This window comes from Staurois parvus, unplaced genomic scaffold (assembly GCF_062004578.1).
Source record: "Staurois parvus isolate SC_StPar_1 unplaced genomic scaffold, SC_StPar_1.0 ptg000466l, whole genome shotgun sequence".
Lineage (NCBI taxonomy): Eukaryota > Metazoa > Chordata > Amphibia > Anura > Ranidae > Staurois > Staurois parvus.
The window spans coordinates 281,543-307,920 of NW_028318262.1; the positions used below are offsets into that span (position 1 = coordinate 281,543).

At 40.5% G+C, this 26,378-nt stretch overlaps 1 protein-coding gene across 1 annotated transcript in view; it reads left to right on the forward strand.

Annotated features, from left to right (window-relative positions):
- The first annotated feature begins 969 nt into the window (after positions 1-969).
- The window catches only part of LOC149452751 (baculoviral IAP repeat-containing protein 1-like), a 39,762-nt gene continuing 14,353 nt past the window's right edge, over positions 970-26,378 (forward strand). Inside the window, exons 1-7 of the mRNA XM_089689012.1 lie at positions 970-1,543; positions 1,647-1,746; positions 3,132-3,213; positions 7,414-7,462; positions 10,907-13,048; positions 21,879-22,049; positions 25,317-25,478. Of these exons, the coding sequence (XP_089545138.1) occupies positions 970-1,543; positions 1,647-1,746; positions 3,132-3,213; positions 7,414-7,462; positions 10,907-13,048; positions 21,879-22,049; positions 25,317-25,478 (3,280 nt within the window). The remainder of the gene's footprint in view (positions 1,544-1,646; positions 1,747-3,131; positions 3,214-7,413; positions 7,463-10,906; positions 13,049-21,878; positions 22,050-25,316; positions 25,479-26,378) is intronic.

Genomic DNA, 26,378 nt, shown 5'->3' on the forward strand with positions numbered 1-26,378 from the left:
TGAATTTTTTGTATTTCAGCTTTGAGGATGTACTTACATGTATAAGGCAGGCTCCTGCGTTAGTAAATAGTTTCCAATGAGTGAGGTCATGTATCAAGGTACATACTACGGAGCAGAAAGGGTAGATCCCCAGACACGTCCAAAAAATATGAAATGGGGGGCCCTCTTTATTTCCACATTTCTGATGGTTGGGAGATACCGCTGGGAACATTCTATGTAATTTAGTCGGGACCCTATACCATCTGGTGAGCAGTTTGTGCTCTGCTTCTTGCAATATGGTAGAAGGACTTTTGAGAATAAAATATAGTCCTGTTGCTCATGGGAAAATTGCTGGCCTAAATTTTTCTCATGCAGTCAGGTAAAGGGGCAAATAGTTTTCTGGAGGGGATGTCAACGCAGCATAGGCAAATTAAGTCACACGTACAGAAGATAGGTGTTGCAAACCTCATAGCATATTCCAAAGGGAGTATGTATCTCACTGTGCGAGTCCTGCGGTTTCCATCTGCTGAACCAGTAAATCGAATCATGTAGGATCGACAACAAGGTGAAGATGAATTAGTAGAAGTTTTATTCAAATGTGGAGTATAAATTAGTTCCAGAATACAAGCATTTGTATTTGCACTAATGCATTTCAGTCAAACAAGACCTTACTCATAGTTGAACTATGAGTAAGGTCTTGTTTGACTGAAACACGTTAGTGCTGCTTGTAGTCTAGAATGATTTTATACTCCGCATTTGAATTAAACTTCTACTAATTCATCTTCACCTTGTTGCCGATCCTATATGATTTGATTTATAGGTAAATGAAAGCCTGTGTCTCAAATGGGTAATGTTGGTGCAAGATTGCTCAACAGTTGAGGGTGCTGGAGGTTTCTCTCCCCTGGGTTACATAGGCAAAAGAAAACGTCAGGACTGGAATGCTTGCCAACCTAATAGCTGGGGGTTTACAAATATATTTGTTTTATAATAATGACTTCTCTTGCAGGACACGAAATTATGGACCTGACTAATATATCCGAGTATGAGTCACCTCACAACATTCCTTTACCACTGTCTATGACACATATAGATATAAGCAAATCTGTCCAATTTGCTGAAGAAAAACACAGGAAAATACGAGAGCAGCTGCCAAGAGGACCCAACTACTCCATGAGAAGTGAATTAAAAAGGCTGAAGAGTGTTTTGGCTCAAGATCCTTTGTCCAGTTGGTCTCCAAAAGAGATAGCATGTGCAGGATTCTTTCGCACGGGCCTGGAGAACAGTTGCCAGTGCTTCTGCTGTGGACTGGTACTCTGCAAGCAGTCTTTATCCTCTACTCCAATGGAGCAGCACAGAAAATTTAACACTGACTGTGAATTTGTTAAGGGTAATGATGTTGGGAATATATCAAAGTATGAAATCCGTGTGCAGCTTAACACAGGTCAGACCAACCACAGGAAAGCTATGGAAGATGCGCAAACCAGGTTACAGTCATTCTTTGGCTGGCCTGCCTATGCTGTAGTAGAGCTCTCTTCTCTTTCACAAGCTGGGTTTTTCTTTACTGGTAATTTCCCCCCAATTTTTATTTTAAATATTGATTTACAAAATTGCATATATGAATATCCAGTGCAGATGATGATTTTTATTCCCCATGTAAAATAATGCAGGCACAAGAGACATAGTGCAGTGCTTCTCCTGTGGAGGATGTTTGGGAAACTGGGAAGAGAATGATGATCCATGGAAAGAACATGCAAAATGGTTTCCTGAGTAAGTTATATAGAAGTTGATCCTTTATGTGAAACAATATATATTTTTTTCATCAGCCCTCTCACAAATTGTCATCCACTGTCTCAGTAATCACATTACCCAAAGTTTAGTTTCCTTGAAACATCACATTAGCTCTTTAATGTCGTATCTAAAAGTATATTTAGATTTAATTAAAGTATATCTATCATCAGCATGACAGAAAGGCAACTAGCATTGTAATAATAGGCTTTTCTCTGGGCTGGCTCCTTCCCTGCTAACAGGTTGTCCCCTCAAGGAGATGTTGAGGCAGTAGAGATCCTCCTATCCAGCAACCAGCCTGTGGGTAGGCTCCCCTGCCTGGGGTCCCTCCCAGGCTCCACACTCCAGCCTTCTCTCAATCCATCTTCCACCTGACTCCCCTCTCTTCCCAGACTCTGTCTTATTTGAGGGTTGTCCTGGTCACCATGCCCAGCCTCCTGCAAGGGGATTGGCCAAGGTTCCTCAAACATGCAGATCTGGGCCTCATTCCCTCCTCCACCCCTCTTCCAGAAAATTTTGCCAGTTTATGGAAGGGTGGGAGGGCTCCAGAAGCCCTGACCTGTAGAACCTCTCAGCTTGTCCTGAGGTGAACTCCTGCCTCACTCACAAGCTGACTCATCCCAGGCTGGTACTCAGTCTCTGTCGAAAAAAAGAAAATAACAAACCGGGTATCTAGTTAACCTGGAGGGCGTTACATATCACAGGTTTTTATTGACAGCAGCAGGAACCTATATCAATCTGCCCAGAAAGGAAGGGGAGAGCTCAGAGAGACGCTGCTCTCATGCACATCGTTAGATTGAGATCCGGATCAAGTAAATATAAGGAGGAGGCTGGGGGAAGAGCTGCAGCACAGAATATTTTTTTACCCTAATGCATAGAATGCATTAAGCAGAAAAAACTTAAAGGAGAAGTACAGTACTTCTCCTGTAGATCACAGGAGTGCAGTTCTTTCTGAACTCCTGTGACCTGTTTTCAGTTGACAGTGGACTGAAGTCTGCTGTGAGCTGACATCACTCAGCTAGTTCAGGCTGGGGAAAGATCCCAACTTTAACACCTTCCTGCCTGGCCTATAGCAGATTGACGGCCAGGCGGGACACTCCTCCTTCTGAGTGGGCGTCATATGACGTCCTGTCAGAAGGAGCCGCTCATGCGATCACGGGGCCGCACAGCGACACACTCTGTCACCGGCTGTGTTCACGGGACCAAAAGACAATTAAAACACCATATCAAGTGACTGTTGCACTGCCGGTGTTCCTGAATGATAAACAGCCAAGGAATGATTCTGAAAGCAATGAAATATAACTGAAATATCAGGGTTTGGTGGTAAGCAAACAAATAAATGTCTTTCAATCTTGTATTTTATATAGGTGTTCATTTCTTCAGAGCCAAAAATCCAAGGATGAAATTGAGCAATACATAGCAAATTACTGTGGATTTGCTGGGTTGACGGTAAATATAATCTAGTGCTGACAATCTGCTTGGAGTGCTGGTGACTTTGCATCCTTAAACCAGAGAACTCTGGTCTTTTGAGCATATATTATGCTGCATGAGCAGATTTTATGGTGACTGTTTCATCTGCTAAAAACAGGCACACAGAATATGCAATGCTGTGACACAGTTGGCAGGTAATAAACCCCAAAACAAAATGTACTATACTGTAGCTTACAAATCATTAATTTGGTGACTGCATTATTTTCTTTTTTTTAAGGCTTTATTCCCTTATTTTTATTAAATCCAGTTAGCAGAGCTGCTGTTATACAGGCCATACATGGGTCGAATTCTGAACGATTTTACGTCCGAAAATCGAAAACATCATTCGCTCGGTAATCTGATGGTGCCATCAATGATTTCGAAAATCTGCCGACCAAGTTCACCCCATATAACAGGAAATGATGTCATTTTTGCTCTTTCAGACCCTACCCCACTATACAGAGAGGCTGACTGAACGGACATTGTAAGCGTTTCGCACACACGAAAAATCTGTCCGAACAACACTATATTGCACGACAATGCCCAGCAACATCTCTAAACGAAAAACTGCCATAATGGTGCTTGGCTTGTTAGCACTGGAGGAGAAAAAAAAAAGAAAAAAAAAAAGGAAGAGCAGGATATGGTTCAAAGACTGGCTTCTTCAACGGCCATGTTTTCCCACATGAACCTGCTATCAAATTTAAAAGAAAACAATCCTAATGCTTATAAAAACTATTTTGTACAGGTCACGGCTCATACACACAGGGGCGGCCTGACAACTCATGGGGCCCCAGGCAATAGGGGATCATGGGGCCCCTGTATCGTTGCCCAAACTCAAAAAAGCCTATGAAAAAGGTACCAGGGGCATCTCATGGGGCCCCCTACTGACCGCGGGCCCTCGGGCAGTGCCCGAGTTTCCAAATGGTCAGTCCGCCCCTGCATACACATATTCTTTTCAGAAAAACGATCGTACGAATTGACCATCATTGAGTTGAAAATCAGTTCTTTTTCATGAATTTTTCAACATTCCCGATCACTGAAAAGGGAAGGAACCACGAAAATTGGCCAGTGCCATTTAACCACTAACAGAGCGAAAATTGGCCGATTATTCTTAGGTCTGATTTTTGGATGAAAAATCAGTCGAATTTCGACTCGTGTATGGCCGGCATTAGAGACCACTGAGCTCCATACAGCCAACCTGACAGCCCCCCCTTCCTCACAAATGTACTACTAGTTTACTATACTTCAGTAGTGAATGACCACAGTAAGTGATCGGTATTAATCACTCCTTGGATTTGATACTAAAGGTAAATATACTGTGCGTTGCAAGTGCAGTTGCTTTAGATCTGAAGGGAGGCTCTGAAATGAGGTGAAGCTCTGCTGATTTCTTTCATCCAATCATGTGCAAGCAAAAATACAGTTTTTTTAATTTCACATGCATGTTCCGCTCAGATCTAGAGCAACTGCACTTTCAGTGCACTTGCAGTGAACTTCCAAGTGCACTTGTAGTGCACAGCCTATTTGCCTTTAGTAAATCAACCCCATTGTGTTCATTCAGGAAAGAAAGGGGCTGATAAATGTGACATATTTACCATACCATTCCCCTACTCTCCATGCTGACGGTTTCGATTGTGTGCTTACATCTGCCAGTGAGAAGTAGAGGAAGGAAGCCAGCAGCACTGCAGAGGTGGGGCACACAGGAGGGCCTGGGAAGCAGGGGGAAACATATGGTGCACATGGAGGGTAATAAGTGCAGTGGGGTTGGGTAATTACTGGAACTGATCCCCTGTATTGCTCTCTCTGCAGCAGCTAAGAGCCAGCGGGAGAGGAGAAGGAGCCACCTGCTGCACAGAGAGCCATACAGGGGATCGGTTCCAGTAATTGCCCTCTCGCGGTGCTGACCACCCTCCCTGCCCACATCCGATTCACCCCCCCTGCTGGCCTGGACCCTATACAGGAGGACTGGTTGCACCTCCTTATCCACAGTCCTGTCGGTTAGTAACACAACTCCTGTCTTAAGGTGCCTCCACTCTGGGTGGAGGAACAACATATACACCTTTAGACCGTAACATAGTAAATCCGGGGAGGAGGTAGTGTTAGATGTTCTAGCAGATTTAAATGCACTTGATTAACAAATTAAAGTTGAACTCCAGGTAACACCCTTTAAGCAGTTACAACAACAGTTTCTTTTTTTTTCGGGATAAAGGTTTCTATAACTGAATAAAAGCTGATTATTGTAAGCACCCCTGTCTGTGTTAAATGGTTTGTCTCAATCCTCTAGACTCTACTTTGTCTGGACAGCTTGGTTTGGTAAGTCAGGCTGAAAAATAACAGACTTACTGGCTGAATCACCCAAAATAACTAACACAGCATTACATTGGTAAGCTGCAATATAATACATTTTTGGGAGGTTTAATACTGCTTTAAAGAGTGGCAATGCATATTTTAATAATAGAGTGAAAAATTAGGTTAAAAACTTTTGTTTCTTAAGGTGGGAATACACGATTAGAAAATTGACCAATCGGTCATCCGACGACTGAGAGACGTTCGTTCATTGGTCGAAATCGGGGCCCACATTAAAAAAAATCGTTAGTCGGGCAATACGTAGTGTTGACGTCTTCCATACAAGTGGAAGTGACGCAGTGTGCGTGTGACCTTGTAGCCACACCCTTCCGGCCAGAACGAGAGATATACACAACAATTAACAGCAATGAGTATAATATAGTTTATTACATTACCTATATACATAAATAGTGATACATAAAAATATAATCTGCATAATTCTGGTTTCATTATCTCATTAGGCCATTCTAATTTCAACATTTGGATTTTTCGTTTGTGTTTACAAAGATTCCTTGAACATAAACATCCGGGTCATGTTCTGTTTCCGCTCATGCATGATAGCCTGTGATAGATTTTTTTCGTAGGACCGTCATACCACTGCATAGAAAATCGGTCATTCGTAGGCGAAACAACATTTTTCACTGTTGTTCAACTGGATTTTTTCGTTCGCAATATCATTATCGGTTAAAACATCCTGCTCATTAATGAAGAGAAAATTTGATCAGTGGTTCGGCAAAATTTTTTGGACGATTTTCATATGTGTACGGGGCATTAGTTTTTAGATAGAGTGATGAGGGATTAGCACGGAAATGAAAATATTTCATTTCAATATATATTGAAAATAATGTATTTTTTGTAGAATAGGGGAATGTTAGAACTTCTCTCAGGTGTTTATTGCTGTCTGAGTGACTGTTATAGATTTAACCTTCCTGTTTTATAAAACTGTTGTTGTTCAGAAATCTCTCTTATGGAGCTCCGAGTTGAAATAAAAAGCCAGCAGGAGTTCTAATCCTTCCGCACTCTATCTAAAACATCTTTGGTGGTAAATGTCTGCTCCCCCACATAGCACACAGCAGACTGTCCATTTCCATTTATCCTTTGACTGCATTAATTAAGGTTGGCCTCTTTTCTGAAGAATCAATACTAACCTTATGATCCCTGTCTTTTTAATAATATTGGTAGTAATAATATTGGAAGTAATATCAATTATAATATTGGTAGTAACATTGGTTGCCAAAGGCCACGTATCACCCTATTATAAATTCAGGCTTGAATAGGCTCTTATGGTGGCCATTATTGTAACGATCTGATTGAGTGATGGTTAAGAGAATCAGATATGATCAAATATTTGAATTATCGAACAAAATCAATCAATTTAATCAAAATTGGTCTGGACAGGAAATCTGATCATAGTAATAGATTGATATGATCGTTCAGAGTGTGGAGTATCGAATAATATTTTCAATCTTCAGATCATATTTTTTCTTCTGGACAGTAAATCAATCCACAATACAATAACATAAAATATTATTCTGTGTATGGCCAACATTTATACTGAATACTGAAAGATGCTGACAGATATGAAGTGTAGACAGCCAGAGATACATACCTGCAGCAGCTATCGTTGCCTCCACCTTCCCCCAGCTGCTAGACTGTTCTCACAGGCAATGCTATGAATTCTAATATTGCCACATATTGATGTCAGGAACCGCTAGATTGCTGATTATTTGATTGAATATAACCAACTCTGGGGGTCTATCAAATCTGTCACTGTATTTAATGAAAGTTATACTTGTTTATCCATGCTCACCATACTGTATATGCTGTTTATTTTAGGGTTCATCTTTAACAAATATATTGGAGGAAAGAATTCTGCCAATAATAGGTAAGTATATTCCATATATATCTGTAGTGATACCCTCGTGAGGGTTGTGGGTATCCCTACGCTTCCCTCCGCACAGCCAAGCAACTGCTATTTTCACACAGACTTGCATCCAGAGACGGTGTCCAGTCCATGAACTTGGTTTTGTTGTTTTATTAAGGGAATTCAACTTGGACAGGGATGTAGGGATTATGGGATGCCCAATTTGACTTGAAACAATGGAAGGGGGACACTTCCTTCCTATGTACAAAGCAGATGCTGGACTGTTCTTTTCCTGAAAGCCATCAGTTGTTGTGGATCAGTAGCAGCTTCCCCTTATGGATGAGAAACTAGCAGTCCCTCAAAAAATCACTTTACTTCCCATAGCTACATGCAGAGATGGCTTCTCTCCCTCTACAGAGTTGCTCCCAGCCCTCCTGGCTTTCCTGAAGATCTCCCGGACAATTGATAAAAGGATTTAGCTTAATGCTGTTCTTGGAAAGCTTGCTACATGTGGCAGTCTTTCCCCTTGTAGATCCCAAAGTGTGCTGCTGTACTCACACTGTTCTCTTTGCTCCCTGCTGCTCTAGGCCTGATCCCATCCGCGTCTCTCCGCAGAATGTATCCTCCTAAACCAGCCCAAGCCCAGCCCAGAGGTCACCTCTCCAGACCTAGGGGATCCCTCCTAGACTCAAACAGTCTCTTCAGCACTTCATCTTCCACCTGACTCCTCTGTGAGCCTCCCATATTTATAGTCCAGTACACCACTCTGCCAGGGCCTCCAAGCTTGGGATTGGCCAGACCCACCATGAATGTGCAGATTAGACCTCCACCCCTCCTTCTTACTGACCTCTGGAAGGTTCTATGGTCCTCCAGAGTCAGGAGGAGGTGATAGAGCCACAACCTATAGAGTCATCCAGCTGACCTGCAATAGCCCAACCTTAATCACATGACCCACACAACTACCATGAGTCACACCATGATTTTGCCTTTCATTCACTGCACTATTCTAGTAGCACACTAGAGGGTGCTACACATCATTTATAGCAAATAGACTCACAGTGGCCTTTATTTACTAAGGCTAAAGGCAGATGGGCAAATCACCCCGGCAATGGAACCAGCCTGGAATGCAGCAAAATTGTACTCCATAGGAGAAGATAAGTTGTCCATTGGTAACCCCTTCGCCTGCAAATAGTTGCAGGCCACAGGATTGTTTCTGTGACATAGCCCTAGTTACATAGTTACTACAGTATACAAAAATGATACATCTATCCACAGCTTTTTTCTCAGAAAACAGGTGCAGGAACTCAACCATAACCCCCCAAACTCCCCCTCTACACATACACCCTAAAAACCACAGCAAATAGTGAGGATGGTCAAATTTCACTAACAGTGGGAGGGTCTTAAAGGGGTATTAAATACGAAGAGTGCATCACATAAAAAGTGAAGAGTTTGGCGGGTTACAGACAGAGTGGAGAGTTTAGGGGTGCACTACAAACTTAGTGCGGAGTTCAGGGGTGCGCTGCATACAGCACGCAGAGTTCAAGGGTGCGCAAAACACAGTGCAGAGTTCAACCTTTTTCTATATCTGCTTACCTCTGCATCCCCTATCCATATCTTACTTTCACACCTCTTCTTTTCTAGTAAATCCCTGTACACTGTAGGTGGCTCCGCCTCTCACAGGGAGATCATCCAGTGAGGTTGTCGGCATTCGCACTGCATCCTGGAAACCTGCGTCTCTTGTCCCCATCCTGCACTCAGTGGGAGCCACTCAGGAGACCAGATCTGTGGGAGCCCTTGGGAGACAAGTTGTCACTTGTAAGCCGGACTTCTGTGTTTACAAGTTAGAGTGGTGAGCAGGGAGAAGAGGGCTTGAGCCAGAGGTAGTGGAACTGAGTTTCACCAAGTTCCAGCTGAAAAAAGCCTTGCATCTATCAATCATTACCGAAAATGAGGATGGACAGTTTCTGGATGCAGTATTTTCGCATTGATAGTTTGTTGAAAATTTCTAGGCATCGGGTGCTGCAGCACAAAAAAACTTTTTAATTTTGTGATAATATGCTTTGTAGTTTGAACTTAAGGTGGTAAAGATTCCTTTAGGGGTTAGTTTTAGGTGTACCTTTATTTTAGAAGAGGTTAAGAGCTTAGGTTAACCTCCCTGGCGGTATGATTATTTCAGATTTTTGGTGCTGAAAGCGGTACCATTATTTTGCATGAAAATTTGGCGTTTTATATTGTAGGCCTGTAATTCTTAGGAATAACTCACTGAAATCTGTCCAAACAAGAGTCTAGTAAACAACCCTAGTATGATAAAACTTGAAATACGAAATCATAAATTATAAACATTTCTCAGTTTCCAGGTAGAAAGAACAGTAAAAATGCAGGCAGGGCACAGGACAAAGCAGTAGAGACAAAATGTATGTGAAATGGTTTGGTACAGTAATGTTTTACTATGTGATTTTAGTGATTTTTGTGAATGTAATTTTTTGTCATTTTCAAATTTCCCGCCGTTCCGTCCCCCGTACGTTCCAACGCTCGCAGAGGACGGAACTCAGATAACAGATGCCGGCATCCGCCAGATTACATTGCCGGGGACACTGCAGGAGGGACATCGTGGGACCGCAGGACAAGGTAAGTGATCGAGGGATCGTGGAGCAGCGCCGCATGGTATTCCCGACTGTAGCTCGGGGTTAAGGCTTGTGGTACTGAAACTTTACCCTGAGCTACACTCGGGAATACCGCCAGGGAGGCTACAGGTAACTTTTAGGATTGTGTTTTAAAGGTTAGGTTTACGGTTTCTGTTCAGGTTCATTATTAGTTTGAGTAAATTTTTTGAAGGGGTAAGTTAGTTTCAAATTTTTTAAGTTTGCAGATTCTTAAACTGTTAAAAATGTTATTCATATAAATCTTTATATTACAAATAAACATTTAATATTAGGTGCAGCCAGGTTTTGCAGGACATTATGGGCTTTCTAAAGGGACAGCAGTGCAGCTGCCTATTCTTATGTGTTTTTGTTTTGCAACTGAATCTCCACATGGACTCCTCTGAAAAATCAGAAGAGGAGGTGTGTATAATCTGGTTCTTTGCTACTGTGCTCATTAAACAACAGCACTCCACCTGCTGAATCATGACTATAAAATATTAATTTGCCATGAATAGTTTTTTACTAGGCAAAAATAGATACAGGTTTTTAATAATTGTATTTTGAGTCTCAAACATAATAAAGAAAAAAAAAATATAAAAATACTATACATCCCATTAAAGATAAGCCTGAACCTGTGGTCCACAGCCTTTGGGAAATTAAAATGATATGCATAAAACCTGGTTGCTTATGAGTCTACTTAACCTTCTCTATATAGTCATATTAATCAGTTTACATTTTGGCACTAGTCATTTAAACAGGAAAATAAATTATTTATTTAATTATTAAAAAAAAACTATATAACATGTACACTTGTTTTTCACAGAAACAACCCACGGGCATTCTCTGCTGATTGAAACAATAGAAACACTGAAAAAACAACTGATTGAAAAGTATACTGACTCCACTTTCCTTAATATGTTTCCATCTGGAGATTCTTTATCTATAGATCTGAAATCACTTTTTGCTGACATTTCTGTTGTGTTAAAAGACACCAAAAATCAGCCATTGAGAAAGCTCACATTACCAGATGTCCTATCAGAGTTGGGGGACATCACTTTGATAGAAGGTGAAGCTGGCAGTGGGAAGACAGCTCTGCTCAGGAAAATTGCCATTCTCTGGGCTACAGGAAAGTGTCCTACACTTAACAGATTCAGACTTGTGTTCTATATTTCAGTACCTTCCTCAGAGAGCCAACAGTCCCTGTGTGACATGGTCTGCCATCAGCTGATTGGATCTAATGTATCTCTTACTGAAGAGTCCTTGGGGGAAATGATAAACCAACTAAAGGACAGAGTTTTATTCCTCCTGGATGACTATGGTATGGTGGACTCCATTCCTGAAGTAATAGAAGAGCTTTTACTGAAGAATCCCTGGAACAGATTGAGTCTGGCAGTCACAATGAGTACAGACAAGTCATGGAAACTGCGACAGTATGCGAGGACCATACTGGGTATCCAAACATTTCCCCTATACAGTACTATTTACCTAATGAAGAACATATTTTCACATGACAAAGACAAAATAGATGCCGTTTTGTTGCAAATATTAAGTTCCCAAAACGTGCCGGCTATTTTGCAAACACCTCTCATTGTTGCTGTTCAGTGTTCCTCATGGATTGAAAATAGTGAATATAAATTTGATGACATCCATATTTTTAAAACATACTTGAAATGCATTGTGCTGAAATTTCAAGCTGAGAGAGCGGCATTGATGTCTCAGATTGTGTCATGTGGTGAACTTGCACTCAAGGGACTTTTTCAGTCAAAATTTCAGTTCTCAGATGATGACTTAAAAGCTTCCAATGTGGAGAGTGACAAAGCCATCAAATTTGGACTTTTGAGCAAATTTACAGCACAGAGACTTCGGTCCATCTATAAGTTTTTTGATCCATCATTCCAGGAGTTTCTTGCAGGAAAGAGACTTAGTGAGCTGTTAGAATCTGATAAACAAGAGGATCTCAGCAAGGGTTTCTATTACCTCCATCAAGTGAACACTTTTCTCAAACTTCTGGGACGTTACAGTTATTTCTTAAAATATGCCAGCAGGATTTCTACAAAGGCAACCATAAAGATCTTGTCTTTCTTATTCACGCTCTATGACAACCCTGCGGCATTGGACTGTGACCTGGAAAGTGTAGAACACTTGCAGAGACATCCAGAGCTTCAACAGATAGAGGAAAATATAATTCTCCTGTTACGTGGACACAAACCTGTAGACACAGTTTCACTTTTCATACTGGCAACACTTGCAATAGAAGCTGCAGAGGAAGGTCAAAGCCTTCCTGATTGTGCTCCCATAATCATGGAGTTTATGGCTGGGAAAACTCTTGGATTTTCAATAAATATCATAAACAATAATGCTGCAGAAAACATTCTCCGTTTCATTGAGAAATATCCAGAATGTATTAGCTTGTTGAGCTGTATTAAAATCGTCATTGATGCCACAAACCAAGTGACACCTCCAGATTATTCAAAGATAGAAAAAGCTCTTGAAATGTTAGGAGTTCCAACAGTAGAAAGTGATTATTCAGCTGCGTATGTGTCAATTAGCGAACTGAAGGAAAACAATGAGAATTCAAAGAAAGACTGTGATAAATACTATTCAATGTTCCCAGAGCATGTTGTAATAAAGGACTCCATTGTTCGTCCATTTATGTCAACTAAAGGACACAAGGTGCCAGTTTTTAAACTGGACATAATTAAAGCCAATAAAAACCATGTCTCTCAGCTAAACTGTGAAATGTTTAAAGCTCTCTTCTCAATCTCTGATCAGATAGAGCTCCAGCTGACTGAATGCAGAGATTTTGTGATGCACATCAAACCCGCAATAGAACAGTTCTCAGATGCTTTCGGGAAATTAGGTATATGTGACTCCTATCTGACAGCTAATGAACAAGATCTCATACTTGGGATGTCTTCTTTGGAATGCCTTGAGATTGGATGCAATCATGGTGAAAACTACCCAGGTATTAGAATACAATAGTTATACTGCCATCATATGTGCTGTAGACAACATGACCGTTGACAACATGATTTGTCTTCTGCTTTGCCAAATCATTGTCTGATCATGACAATTCATTAACCACTTGAGCTCCAGAGGATTTACCCCCCTTAATGACCAGGCCTCTTTTTGCTACCCGGCGCTGCACTAATTCAACTGATAATTGTGCGGTCATGCAATGCTGCACCTAAACGAAATTTACGTCCTTTTTTTCACACAAATAGAGCTTTCTTTCGGTGGTATTTGACCACCTGTGCGCTTTTTATTTTTTACACTATAAACAAAAAAAGACCAAATATTTTGAAGAAAAACAATATTTTTTACTTTCAGCTATAAAAAATATATAGTAAACTCAAAGTTGGTTATAAATTTAGGCCAAAATGTATTCTGCTACATGTTTTTGGCAAAAAAAATCCCAATAAGTGTATATTGATTGCTTTGTGTGAAAGTTATAGCGTCTACAAACTATGGTATAGATACTGCAATTTACGACATTTTTTTGCTATACAGCGCTGCGCTAGTTTAACGGACAATTGCGCGGTCATGCAATATTGTACATAAATGAAATTTATGTCATTTTTTTAACACAAATAGAGCATTCTTTTGGTGGTATTTGATCACCTGTGCACTTTTTATTTTTGGCGCTATAACCAGAAAAACTTTTGAAGAAAAAATTTTTTTTTGAAAAAAACAATATTTTCTCATTTTGATCATAAAAAATATCTAAATAAAATAAAATTTCGTCATATATTTAGGCCAAAATGTATTCTGCTACATGTTTTTGGTTAAAAAAATCCCAATAAGTGTATATTGATTGCTTTTTGTGAAAGTTATAGCGTCTACAAACTATGGTATAGATAATGGAATTTACACAGCTTTTACTTTCTGACTGCCCATCACATTTCTTGAGGTGCTAAAATACCAGAATAGTACAAACACCCTCAAATGACCCCTTTTCGGAAATTAGACACCCTAAGCTATCTGCTGAGAGGTATATTGAGTCCATGGAAGATTTATTTTTTTCCACAAGTTTCTGGAAAATGACAAAAACTTTTTTTTTATTTTTTTTTTTACACGAAGTTGTCATTTAAATGATTTCTTTCTCGCACAAGACATGGGTATATGTGGAATTACACCCCAAAATACATTCTGCTACTTCTACTGAGTATGGGGATACCACATGTGTGAGACTTTTTGGGAGCCTAGCCACATACAGGAGCCTGAAATCCAATGACCACTTTGAAAGCCTGAAGGTGCGTAACTTCCTCATTACACTTCCTCACTACCTATCACAGTTTCGAAGGCCCTGACATGCCAGGATAGCCCCAAACCCCCCCCAAATGACCCCTTTCTGGAAAGTAGACACCCCAAGGAATTTAAAAAGAGGCATGGTGAGTATTTTGCAGATCTAATTTTTTCTCACAAGGTTTTGAAATATAAAAAAAGAACAGAAAAAATATGTTTTTGTTTTTTTTCTTCATTTTCCAAAAACTTGTGGCAACAAATGAGATCTGCAAAATACTTACCGTGCCTCTTATCAAATTCCTTGGGGTGTCTACTTTCCAAAAAGGGGTAATTTGGGGGGGTTAGGTGCTATCCTGGCATTTCAGGGCCTCCGAAACTGTGATAGGTAGTCTGGAAGTGTAATGAGGAAATAAAGCCCTTTAAAAGCCTGAAGGTGCTTATTGGATTTTGGGGTCCTGTACTTGGCTAGACTGCCAAAACGTCTCTCACATGTGGTACCCCCATACTCAGAAGAAGTAGCAAAATGTATTTTGGGCAGTAATTCCACATATAACCATGGCATGTGTGAGCAGTAAATAATTTAAGTGACAATTTTGTGTAAAAAAAAAAAAAAAATTATTTTTGTCATTTTCCAAAAACTTGTGGTAAAAAAATAAATTCTTCTATTGATTCAACATTCCTCTCAGCAAATAGTTTGGGGTGACTACTTTCCAAAAAGGGGTCATTTTGGGGGGTGGGGGCGTTTTATGCCCAGCATTAGAAGTTTGTGCCACACTTCATTCACTCTTCTAACCACCTGAAGACCAAGCCTTTTTGTTCACATGAAAACAATCAGTATTTTTTGCTAGGAAATTAATTTAAACCCCCAAACATTATATATTTTTTTAAAGCAGGCACCCTAGTGAATAAAATGGTGGGTACTACAATTTTTTATGGCACATAGTACTCGCGCAGCGATTTTTCAAATGCAATTTTTTTTAAAAAAATACACTTTTTTTACTTTTAATGCACAAAAACACAATATATTGGCCAATTATTTGTTAAAATATAAAAGATAATGGTATGCCGAGTAAATAGATACCAAACATGACATGCTTTAAAACTGCGCATGCCACGTTCAATGGCGACAAACTGCAAACATTTTTAATATCCATATGCAGCGCTTTAATAGCCTTTAAAAGCCACCATTTTAGATTTACAGAGGAGGTTTAGTGTTAGAATTACTGCCCTTGATCTGACGTTCACGGCAATACCTCACATGCATGGTTCAACCGCTGTTTACATAACGGCACAGAGTCAAGGCTTGTGCACACAGGTGTGCGCACATGGGAGGGGCAATTTTTTTTTGTTTTTTTATAGTTATTTTGATTTTTTTTTATTATTTTTACATTGTACCTTTCATTTTTTTTTTTTTTTTAATCACTTTTAATGCTATAACAGGGAATGTAAATAACCCCTATAACTTCAATGGGCATTGTCATATATTCTTTTTTGAGAAATCTGGGGTCTATCAGACTCTAGATATCTCCTCTGCTCTTACATTATCTAATCAAACCAAAATCGGTGTGATCAGATGCTTTCCCAATTTACAAATGGCGCTGTTTATATCCTGCGAAACTGAAGTGATGAAATGCTTGTAGCTTCCGAATTCTTAGACTATAGAGATGATTGGCATCATTCTGGTGTCCAATCAGCTCTATGGTCAGCTGGCAGAAACACTGGCTGCATTCTCAGGTTCCCCCGATGGCACGAAACTGCCCGAGAAGGCCGTTGAAGGCAGCGGGGGAGGGGGGACATAATCTTCCACTGCTTGTAATCTTGCAGCTAATTAGCCACTAGGATTGCTTTTACATGAAAGCCGATCACCGGCTGAAAAAAACGATACCAGGATGATGCCTGCAGCTGTAGGCATCATCCTAGTATAACCATTCAAATCCAGTGATGTACCAGTACGTCGCTGGTCCTTGTTGGGTATATATGATATGTTCTTTTTTTTTTTTGTATGCAGCCTGTGGAATGAATGAAAAAATGAGAAGAAATCTCTGCCAGGAAAAGTGTGTGGTATGCCCACCATTAGAATATACCACCCTGCATCCACCCACTTCTAATGGTGGGCACACATTAGGTCACACTTTGCCACAAGTGCCAGTTCCAAGATTGAATAAATGTCTAAATAGTGGCACGCTTGAATAAAAATTGTCCACGTATAAGTGGTACCCCGTATGGAGAAATGATGACACCAAGTCCCAAACTGCTCCCCATGCAGTCTGGGCATCCAGGGGGCTCCACGTGACTATCGTTTCCCTCGTAAATCCGAAACTTATAAGTATAGCCTGTTGTCCTCTCACAGGTCTTCTACATCTTGACCTCATATCTGGCACGCTTGCAGGGGAGAAATTGTTTGAATGCAAGGCGGCCAGAAAAAATAATAAGGGACTCATCAACGCAGATGTTTTGCTGGGGAGTATAGACATCTGCAAACTTTAGGGTAAGGTGATTTGCGAGGGGCTGAATTTTGTGGAGCCATCAAATTCAGGGTCACCCCGAGGATGACAGAGTGTATTGTCGCTGAAATGCATAAAACACATTATACTCTCATATCTATGCCTGGCCATGGCAGCAGAGAACACGGCATATGATGAATGGGGTCTGCGGACCAATACAACCGCAATTCATTTCTTTTAGTAATGCCCATGTTGAGGGTTAGGCCCAAAAAAAATTTAAATTTGAAAACTGTAATGACTTTCCATGCGACTGGTCTGGCAAGGTTTGAATTTGGGTTGGCGGCGATAAATTGTTGTGCATATAGACTGCTTTGATCCACAATCAACGCATACAGATATTCCGTGAAAAACAGCTCCAAAAATCAAGGAGGTATGTGAAAGACCAAGATGTACTAGACCGCTGGTACTCGCCAGTTCACCAAAAGGTAGCGTGGCACTAGTACTGGCACTCTGCTGCATATGAGAGTCATCAAAATTTACCAGCAAGTGCTTATAGAGATCAGGCCTGATTCTGCGAACACTGCGGTTTTGTGTGCAATGTATCAAGTGACAGTGACCTACTGACACTGCACTTGCTGGGGGAGAAGAGGGGGGTAAGCGTAGGGGTTAAACACAGGTGTTGGCAGGTGCAGGGGCTGATCCCGCTAACGCTGCGTTTTTGCGGACGCTATACTAATGTGAACGCTGGTATAGTGCTGACCTGATCAAAGATATTGACCCGTTCAGACACTATACTAGCAATGGAGGTTTATTGTACATGGGCGTGCTCCTGGCAATCAAGGGGTTAAATGTAATGACTGGTGTACTGTCGGGCAATCTGACGCTATCTGGGAGGGGTGTGAAAACCACGGGAGCGCGAATTACCTATATATATATGTGATTTTGCGTACCCATGCCGCCCTGTAGCAGTATTTCTGCTGTAGGGTGGTAAGGAAGCGGTTACAGAAGAGGTTTGTGTTATGGCGCTGCGTTACTTTAACTGACAATTGCGCGGTCATGCAACACTGCACCCAAATTAAATTTACATCCTTTTTTTTCCACAAATTGAGCTTTCTTTCGGTGGTATTTGATCGCCTGTGCGTTTTTAATTTTTTGCGCTATAAAAAAAAGGCTGACAATTTTGAGACAAAAAAACAATATTTTGGACTTTTTGCTATAAAACATGTCCAGTAAAAAAAATTAAAAAATCAAATTTTGTCACAAATTTCATCCAAAATGCATTCTGCGACATGTCTCTGCTAAAAAAAATCCCAATACGTGTAAATTAATTGGTTTACGTGAAAGTTATAGCGTTTACAAATGGCGGGAAAGATACTGGGATTTTTTATTTTATTTATACTAATAATGGTGGCGATCAGCGACATATTGCGGCGATCAGCGACATATGACGGCGACCAGCGACTTATGGCGGGACTGCGGGACTGTGGCGGACATTTTGACACTGGGGGGGAACTGACTTGGGGTCACTGACATCCCCAGTGACACCAATACAGTGATCAGTGAAAAAAAAAACCACTGAAACTGTACTAATGGCAATGTGGAGGTAGGGGTTAACATTTTTAGTGTTCACTGTGTGAGGGGAGTGTTTTACTAGGGGGAGGGGGTGTGTGCTGGAGGGAGGTAAGGGAGGGGGGAGCTGATCGAGGCAGAGAAACCCTCTGCAGCTTGTCAGGAGCTGAGCAACTGACAGATAACAAGGCTGTGTGTAAACAATGCAGCCGTGTTATCTGTCAGTGATCACAGCTCATCGCGGCCAAAAAGCCGGTAATCACTGGCCGTGACCCGGCGGCTGGGACCCGCTGATGACACCCGCGGGACAGGTAGGGCGTGCACGCGCCTCGCGTGCGCCCCCTACCTGTTTTGCAGAACCACGTTTTAAAACGTGGTTTTGCCTGTGAGTGCCGCCCTGCCACCGTATATCTACAGTGGCTGGGCGGCAAGTGGTTAAAATAATTAATTGGAACTGTACAATTTTCATTATACAGTATATCTTGAAACCGAAAGGAAATCAAGTCACTCACTACTAAAGTAATTGATTTACTAAAGCTAGACAGTGCAAAATATGGTGCGAGTAGCCAATTCGGTTCTAACTTCAGCTTGTTCAGTTAAGCTTTGACAAAAATAACCTGGAAGCTATGCAGAGGTGCACCAGATTTTGCACTCTCCAGTTTTAGTAAATTAACCCCACAGTGTCACTGTCACTCACTTCCAACATTTGCAGCCTTTGCGGTTCCCCCTTGTGCTATGTTATAAAGTGCGACAATATGCACAAAGAAAATATCACTTAATAGAAAGGGAAAATTCAAAGTAGTCAAAAGAATAAAACTGATATTAGGATAAAAAAGATGAGAGCTTGTTAAAGGTACACTATAATGGTTTTAATTTTTACATTGTTATTGTAAGTTTATACTTTTTTTTTTTATATTGCATCACTACTTTTATTTTACAAATTAATAAATATATATATATAGGGTGCAGGAATAAGTCATTGCTCTGACTTAGTTGTGCTTTAAGTGGAGCTTGAGCTATTCAGCTCTGTAAACAAGTCTTTCAGCAAATCAGCTAAGGTCAGCCTTGAAAGCATTATGAAAAGGAGACTAGAACTCTGCTTGCTGGACAGAAATTTAAATATAAACTTTTTCATATAAAAAGTGTAAAAAATATGTTTTTAATTTTTTTTTATATATGTGCATATATACAATATATATACAGTGGATATAAAAAGTCTACACACCCCTGTTAAAATGTCAGGTTTTTGTGATGTAAAAATATTAGACAAAGATAAATCATTTCAGAACCTTTTCCACCTTTAGTGCGACCAATAAACTGTACAACTGAGTTGAAGAACAAACTGAAATCTTTTAAGATAATATGGTTGCATAAGTGTGCACACCCTTAAAGTAATACTTTGTTGAAGCACCTGTTGATTTTATTCCAGCACTCAGTCTTTTTAGGTATGAGTCTATCAGCATGGCACATCTTGACTTGGCAATATTTGCCCACTCTTCCTTGCAAAAACACTCCAAATCTGTCAGATTGCGATGTGCACAGCCCTCTTCAGATCACCCCACAGATTTTCAATCAGATTCAGGTCTGGGCTCTGGCTGGGCCATTCCAAAACTTTAATCTTCTTATGATGAAGCCATTCCTTTGTTGATTATGATGTATGCTTGGGTCATTGTCATACTGAACAATGAAGTTCCTCTTCATGTTCAGTTTTCTAGCAGAAGCCTAAAGGTTTTATGCCATTATTGACTGGTATTTAGAACTGTTCATAATTAACTCTACCTTGACTAAGGCCCCAGTTCCAGCTGAAGAAAAACAGCCACAAAGAATGATGCTGTCACCACCATGCTTCACTGTGGGTATGATGTTCTTTTGGTGATGTGTAGTGTTGTTTTTGCGCCAAACATATCTTTTGGAACTATAGACAAAAAGTTCAACCTTGGTTTCATCAGACCATAACACATTTTCCCACATGCTTTTGGGAGACTTCAGATGTGTTTTTGCAAAATTTAGACGGGCTTGGATGTTTTTCTTCATAAGAAAAGGCTTCCATCTTGCCACTCTACCCTGTAGCCCAGACATATGAAGAATACAGGAGAATGTTGTCACATGTACCACACAGCCAGTACTTGCCAGATATTCCTGCAGCTCCTTTAATGTTGCTGTAGGCCACTTGGCATCCTCCCAGACCAGTTTTCTTCTAGTCTTCATCAACTTTGGAGAAACATCCAGTTCTTGGTAATGTCACTGTTGCGCCATATTTTTTCCACTTGATGATGACTGTCTTTACTGTATTCCATGGTATATCTAATGCCTTGGAAATTCTTTTGTACCCTTCTCCTGACTGATACCTTTTAACAATGAGATCCCTCTGATACTTTGGAAGCTCTCTGCGGACCATGGCTTTTGCTGTAGGATGCGACTAAGAAAATGTCAGGAAAGACTAGAACAGCTGAACTTTATTTGGGGTTAATCAGAGGCACTTAAATGATGACAGGTGTGTACTGACTCCTATTTAACATGATTTTGAATGTGATTGCTTAATTCTGAACACAGCTACATCTCCAGTTATAAGGGGGTGTGCACACTTATGCAATTACATTATTTTAGTTTTTTATGTTTACTTCCTCCCTTAAAAGATTTCAGTTGAAGTGACTTTGAACATGGCATGGTTGTTGGTGCCAGATGGGCTGGTCTGAGTATTTAAAAAACTGCTAATCTAATGGGATTTTCACACACAATCATCTCTAGGGTTTACAGAGAACCGAAAAAGAGAAAATATCCAGTGAGCGGCAGTTGTGGGGATGAAAATGCCTTGTTGATGTCAGAGGTCAGAGGAGAATGGGCAGACTGGTTGCTGGGACATTCACATGGTAGGGTCAGAATTTGGCGTAAACAACATGAAAGCATAGATCCACCCTACCTTGTATCAACAGTTCAGGCTGGTAGTGGTGGTGTAATGGTGTGGGGGATATTTTCTTGGCACTAGCAAGGTGTACCTAATAAAGTGGCTTGTGAGTGTATGTTTGTATATACACACCGTACAGGCAGTCCCTGAGTTACGAACATTCGAGTTACAAATGACTCGTACTTAAGAACAGAGGGAGAAACAGGACGTGAAAAGAAATCTACCTCTAGGAACTGAAATTCACTCCTCTAAGAACTATCATGGGAAAAAGGTTTCTCCACTGAAGGTTTATTACTAATCCTTGTTTCCACGACAACTCCAAATTTTCAAAATCTAATTGTTACAGAGACAAAAAAGTGAGATTAAATCTTCTGAACAGAAGTACAGACAACAAAGCAAACATTACAGGGGTGTTAAGCATTCCCAATGCTATCCAAAAAGCTTAAAAATTATTTTTTCGGCTGGAACTACACTTAAAAATGTACCTGTTCCAACTTACGTACAAATTCAACTTAGGAAGAAACCTACAGACCCTACCTTGTTTGTAACCTGGGGACTGCCTGTATACAGTATACACACACAATACATTTACTTGAGAAGCAATGTTTTTAACCATGCAGTATATTTTGTAGAGTTTCTGATTCGTAACATACACATGTTTGGGAATCTGAAAGAAGTGATGATCTACCTCCTGGAAAACCCTGATGTATTAGACCACTTGCCAGAAGAATTTGAATCACTACACAACATCAAAAAACTTGCTTTTGGTTGCACAGGATATAGCACTGGATCAGCTAAATTTGGTAAGTGTAAAATGAAAGCAACCCAGACGACAGTTTAGTAAAAATCACCGAGCCATTGGCTTATGACAGTACAAAAAATAAAAACATTTAGATACATGTTCCAAATTCCTTGACTCAAATATTTTAAAGTTTTGATCCTGAACTTTTTTCTTATTTTTTTTTTTAATAATAGCATTCATTATTTTAGTTAAAGTAATGTACATTAGTAAACATATAAATGCAGCGCTTTATAAAATAAATAAATAAATCTATTAAACTGTATATGTGGTATAATTATCATAAATACATGCGCTGTGGAGCTCTATATCAACTAATGTGAATAACGTCTTGGTATTGACATTTAAAGTGCAAAAGTGACACAAATATAATGTATAGATTCCAAGTCCAATAAAAATCATCAAATGAATTCTGTGACTCCAGTGGCTTTAAATGAATGTATAGTTGCAAGAAAAAGTATGTGAACCCCTTGGGATTACGTGGAGTTTTGCATGAATTGGGCATAAAATGTGCTCTGAACGTCATCTAAGTCACAACAATAGAAGAACACAGTCTGCTGAACATAATACTACACAAACATTAGATGTTGCCATGGTTTAATTGCACATAACATGTAAACATTCACAGTGCAGGGAGGAAAAAGTATGTGAACCTTTGGACTTAATAACTGGTTGACCCTCCTTTGGCAGCAATAACCTCAACCAAACGTTTCCTGTAGTTGCAGATCAGACCTGCACAACGATCTGGAGTAATTTTAGACCACTCCTCTTCACAAAACTGTTTCAGTGTAGCAATATTCTTGGGATGTCTGGTGTGAATCGCTCTCTTAAGGTTATGCCACAGCATTTCAATCGGGTTGAGGTCAGGACTCTGACTGGGCCACTCCAGAAGGCGCATTCTGTGCTGTTGCAGCCATTGTTTTGTTGAATTACTTGTATGCTTTGGGTCATTGTCCTGTTGCATCACCCATCCTCTGCGGAGCTTCAGTTGGCGGACAGATGGTCGTACGTTTTCCTGCAAAATGTCTTGATAAACTCTAGAATTCATTTTCCCATCAATGACAACAATCCGTCCAGGCCCTGAGGCAGCAAAGCAGCCCCAAACCATGATGCTCCCTCTGCCATGTTTTACAGTGGGGATGACGTTTTGATGTTGGTGTGCTGTGCCTTTTTTTCTCCACACATAGTGTTGTGTGTTCTTCCCAAACAACTCAATCTTGGTTTCATCTGTCCACAGTATATTTTGCCAGTAGTGCTGTGGAACATCCAGGTGCTCTTTTGCAAACTTCAAACGTGCTGCAATATTCTTTTTGGACAGCAATGGCTTCCTCCGTGGTGTCCTCCCATGTACTCCATTCTTGTTTAATGTTTTCCTTATTGTAGATGTGTCAACAAAAATGTTAGCATGTGCCAGAGATTTCTGTAGGTCTTTAGCTGACACTCTGGGATTCTTCTTTACCTCATGCAGCATTCTGCGCTGTGCTCTTGCAGTCATTTTTACAGGACGACCACGCCTAGGGAGAGTAGCAACAGTGCTAAACTTTCTCCATTTGTAGACAGTCTGTCTTACCGTGGACAGATGAACATCAAGGCTTTTGGAGATACTTTTGTAACCCTTTCCAGCTTCATGCCAGTCAACAATTCTTGATCGTAGGTCTTCTGAGAGCTCTTTTCTGCGAGGCATGGTTCACATCAGACAGTGCTTCTTGAAACCAGTAAACCCAAAACAGGTGTGTGTTTTTTAAGGGCAGGACAGCTGTCAGCAACACATCCAATATCATCACACTGATTGGAGTCAAGGTTGGCTCACTCCTGGCTCCAATTAGCTCTGGGAGAAGTCATTAAGCTAGGGCCTCACATACTTTTTCCTCCCTGCACTGTGAATGTTTACATGTTATGTGCAATTAAACCATGGCAACATCTAATGTTTGTGTAGTATTATGTTCAGCAGACTGTGTTCTTCTATTGTTGTGACTTAGATGACGTTCAGAGCACATTTTATGCCCAATTCATGCAAAACTCCACGTAATCCCAAGGGGTTCACATACTTTTTCTTGCAACTGTATATTGCACTAACCAGAAAGTGCAATATAATGCGCATTTGAGTAAACCAGACCACTCCTGGTCATCTGGATCTGGAAAGGTAACTCAGGGGATCATCTGGCAAACCTCAGCAAGACAGGTAATCAACACAACTTCACTCTCCAGGCTCCAGGAATGCACATCCATCCAGCAAGGGGAACCACTCATAGGGGTAAGTAAGGAGTAACAGGAATCCACCTATTCCTGCGTTGCAGATCCGATGTGTGGAGGCAGCGCTTCGGCTACAGATCCCCCGGACGGAGACATGAGAGCTCAGTGATCATCAAATGCGCATTATAATGTGCTTTCTGGTTAGGGCAATATACATTCATTTAAAGCCACTGGAGTCACAGAATTCACTTGATGATTTTTATTGGACTTCATTATATTTGTTTCACTTTTGCACTTTAAACGTCAAGACATTATTCACATTAGTTGATATAGCGCTCCTCAGCGCATGTATTTATGATAATTATACCACATATACAGTTTAATAGATTGATTGATTTATTTATTTTATAAAGCGCTGCATTTATATGTTCACTGTTTTATGGGAAGGATTTTGAGGTTTTGCCTTTATGCTAGCTGCCCGTCATATTTATCTAGCGCTCGTTTAAACTTTTATAATTTTATTAAAGTACTGTATGTTTGTCAAAAAGTCTCAGCCATTCTCCCTCCTAGAGATACTGTATGTCTTCCCCTCCTGCGTTTTCTGCAGTCCAGATGGTAAAATTTAGCGCCATGGTGTCTGCACACTAAGTTCCCATATACTAGAAGGGCACATTGCTCCAGCACTAGATTTGTACTGACTGCAGAAGTGACGAGGGTAAGTAAACACTTATGGAAGAGAGACAAAACTCTGTGTACTGAGGGGTTCAGAAGATGGGGCTGTGGGAATATTTGTCAAAAATATACAAACTTGAATTTTTTAAATTACTTAAATGTAATAATAATGGTGTTCATTTAGGGAACTAGTAGGGTTGCCACCTCATCCCTTTAAAACCGAACACATTAATTACATGGATTCTGTGGCTGATTAAGGTGGTAAATAAACTTGCTTGCCTTATCTGCGTTAAATTAGCCTCAGAGCCTGTGTAATTAATATGTGTTCAGTTTTAAAGGGATGAAGTGGCAACCCTAGGAACTAGTACAAAAGCAAATCATGTACTGTATATGTTTTATTTTACAGCTGGCTTCATCCAAAACTTTGCAGATTTGGAGGTTCTGCACTTATCTTTTAAATACTATCCAGATTTTAAAGGCATAACAGAGTCTCTTTCAATCTGCAAGAAGCTGAAAGAATTGAGCTTTTTTGGATCGATTCTCCTGGAACATGACATGGCTTTTCTAGGTAATGTATTCAATAAAAATCAAGACAGATAGTTTATCATTTATAATTCTTGTTTAAGTAAAATATTGCATAGTGACCTCAAAAAAGCATAAAGCTAGGAATGTTTAATGTTTGACATATTTTAGACTCAAAGCTTAGATGCTCAGGACCCTATATATCAACATGGTCTAATAAGAGCTTGAGTTATTTTGCCATAACTACCACTTAGATTTAAAAGATTTAGGGTAGATTTAGATGTGCATCCTTTGAAGCCTTTGAGGTGGTGAGAAAGCAATGTGATGCCTCCTCACCACCTGTGTTCATCCCATTTTTGCTGTGCATTGCACTCTCCCCAATTTGCTTGACTGTGTAGTGTCCCAGAAAGCCTGTCGATTGCTACATGTTGAGTGAACTTTGCTGTGGGCATGAAGCATTGCGGTCGTGGCATGTAAACACCCCTATCAACTGCCTATTACAGATTAAGGAGGAGGGAGGTTGGTGGGGGTTGGAAACACGGCTCAACTGCACAATTTTGCTGCCCCCCAACTGTAGATCTAAATGAAGCCTAAAGGAGACATAGGGACAAAGCTCTTAGTTCTGCACTCTTTTGACCCAGATTCAGCAGACAATGGGCTAAATTTACTGTCGTGTGATCTCACAGAATGATGGCAGCTGACTCAGCCTCTCAGGGCAGCCCCTTGGCAGCTGAACCAGCTGCTCCCACGCCCTCGATGGTCCAGCACTCCAGTGGGAGCTGGAGGAGCATAGCAGAGAGTAGTGACTGACAGTCACCAATCTGTACTCAAAGCAGACCCAAGAACCGAACGATCAGCTGTGTTTGATAATTCAGTTCTCGGTGCAGAACAGGCAGGGGACAGCTGCAGCATTAGATTGATGCTGCAGCCATTTAGGTGGGTATGG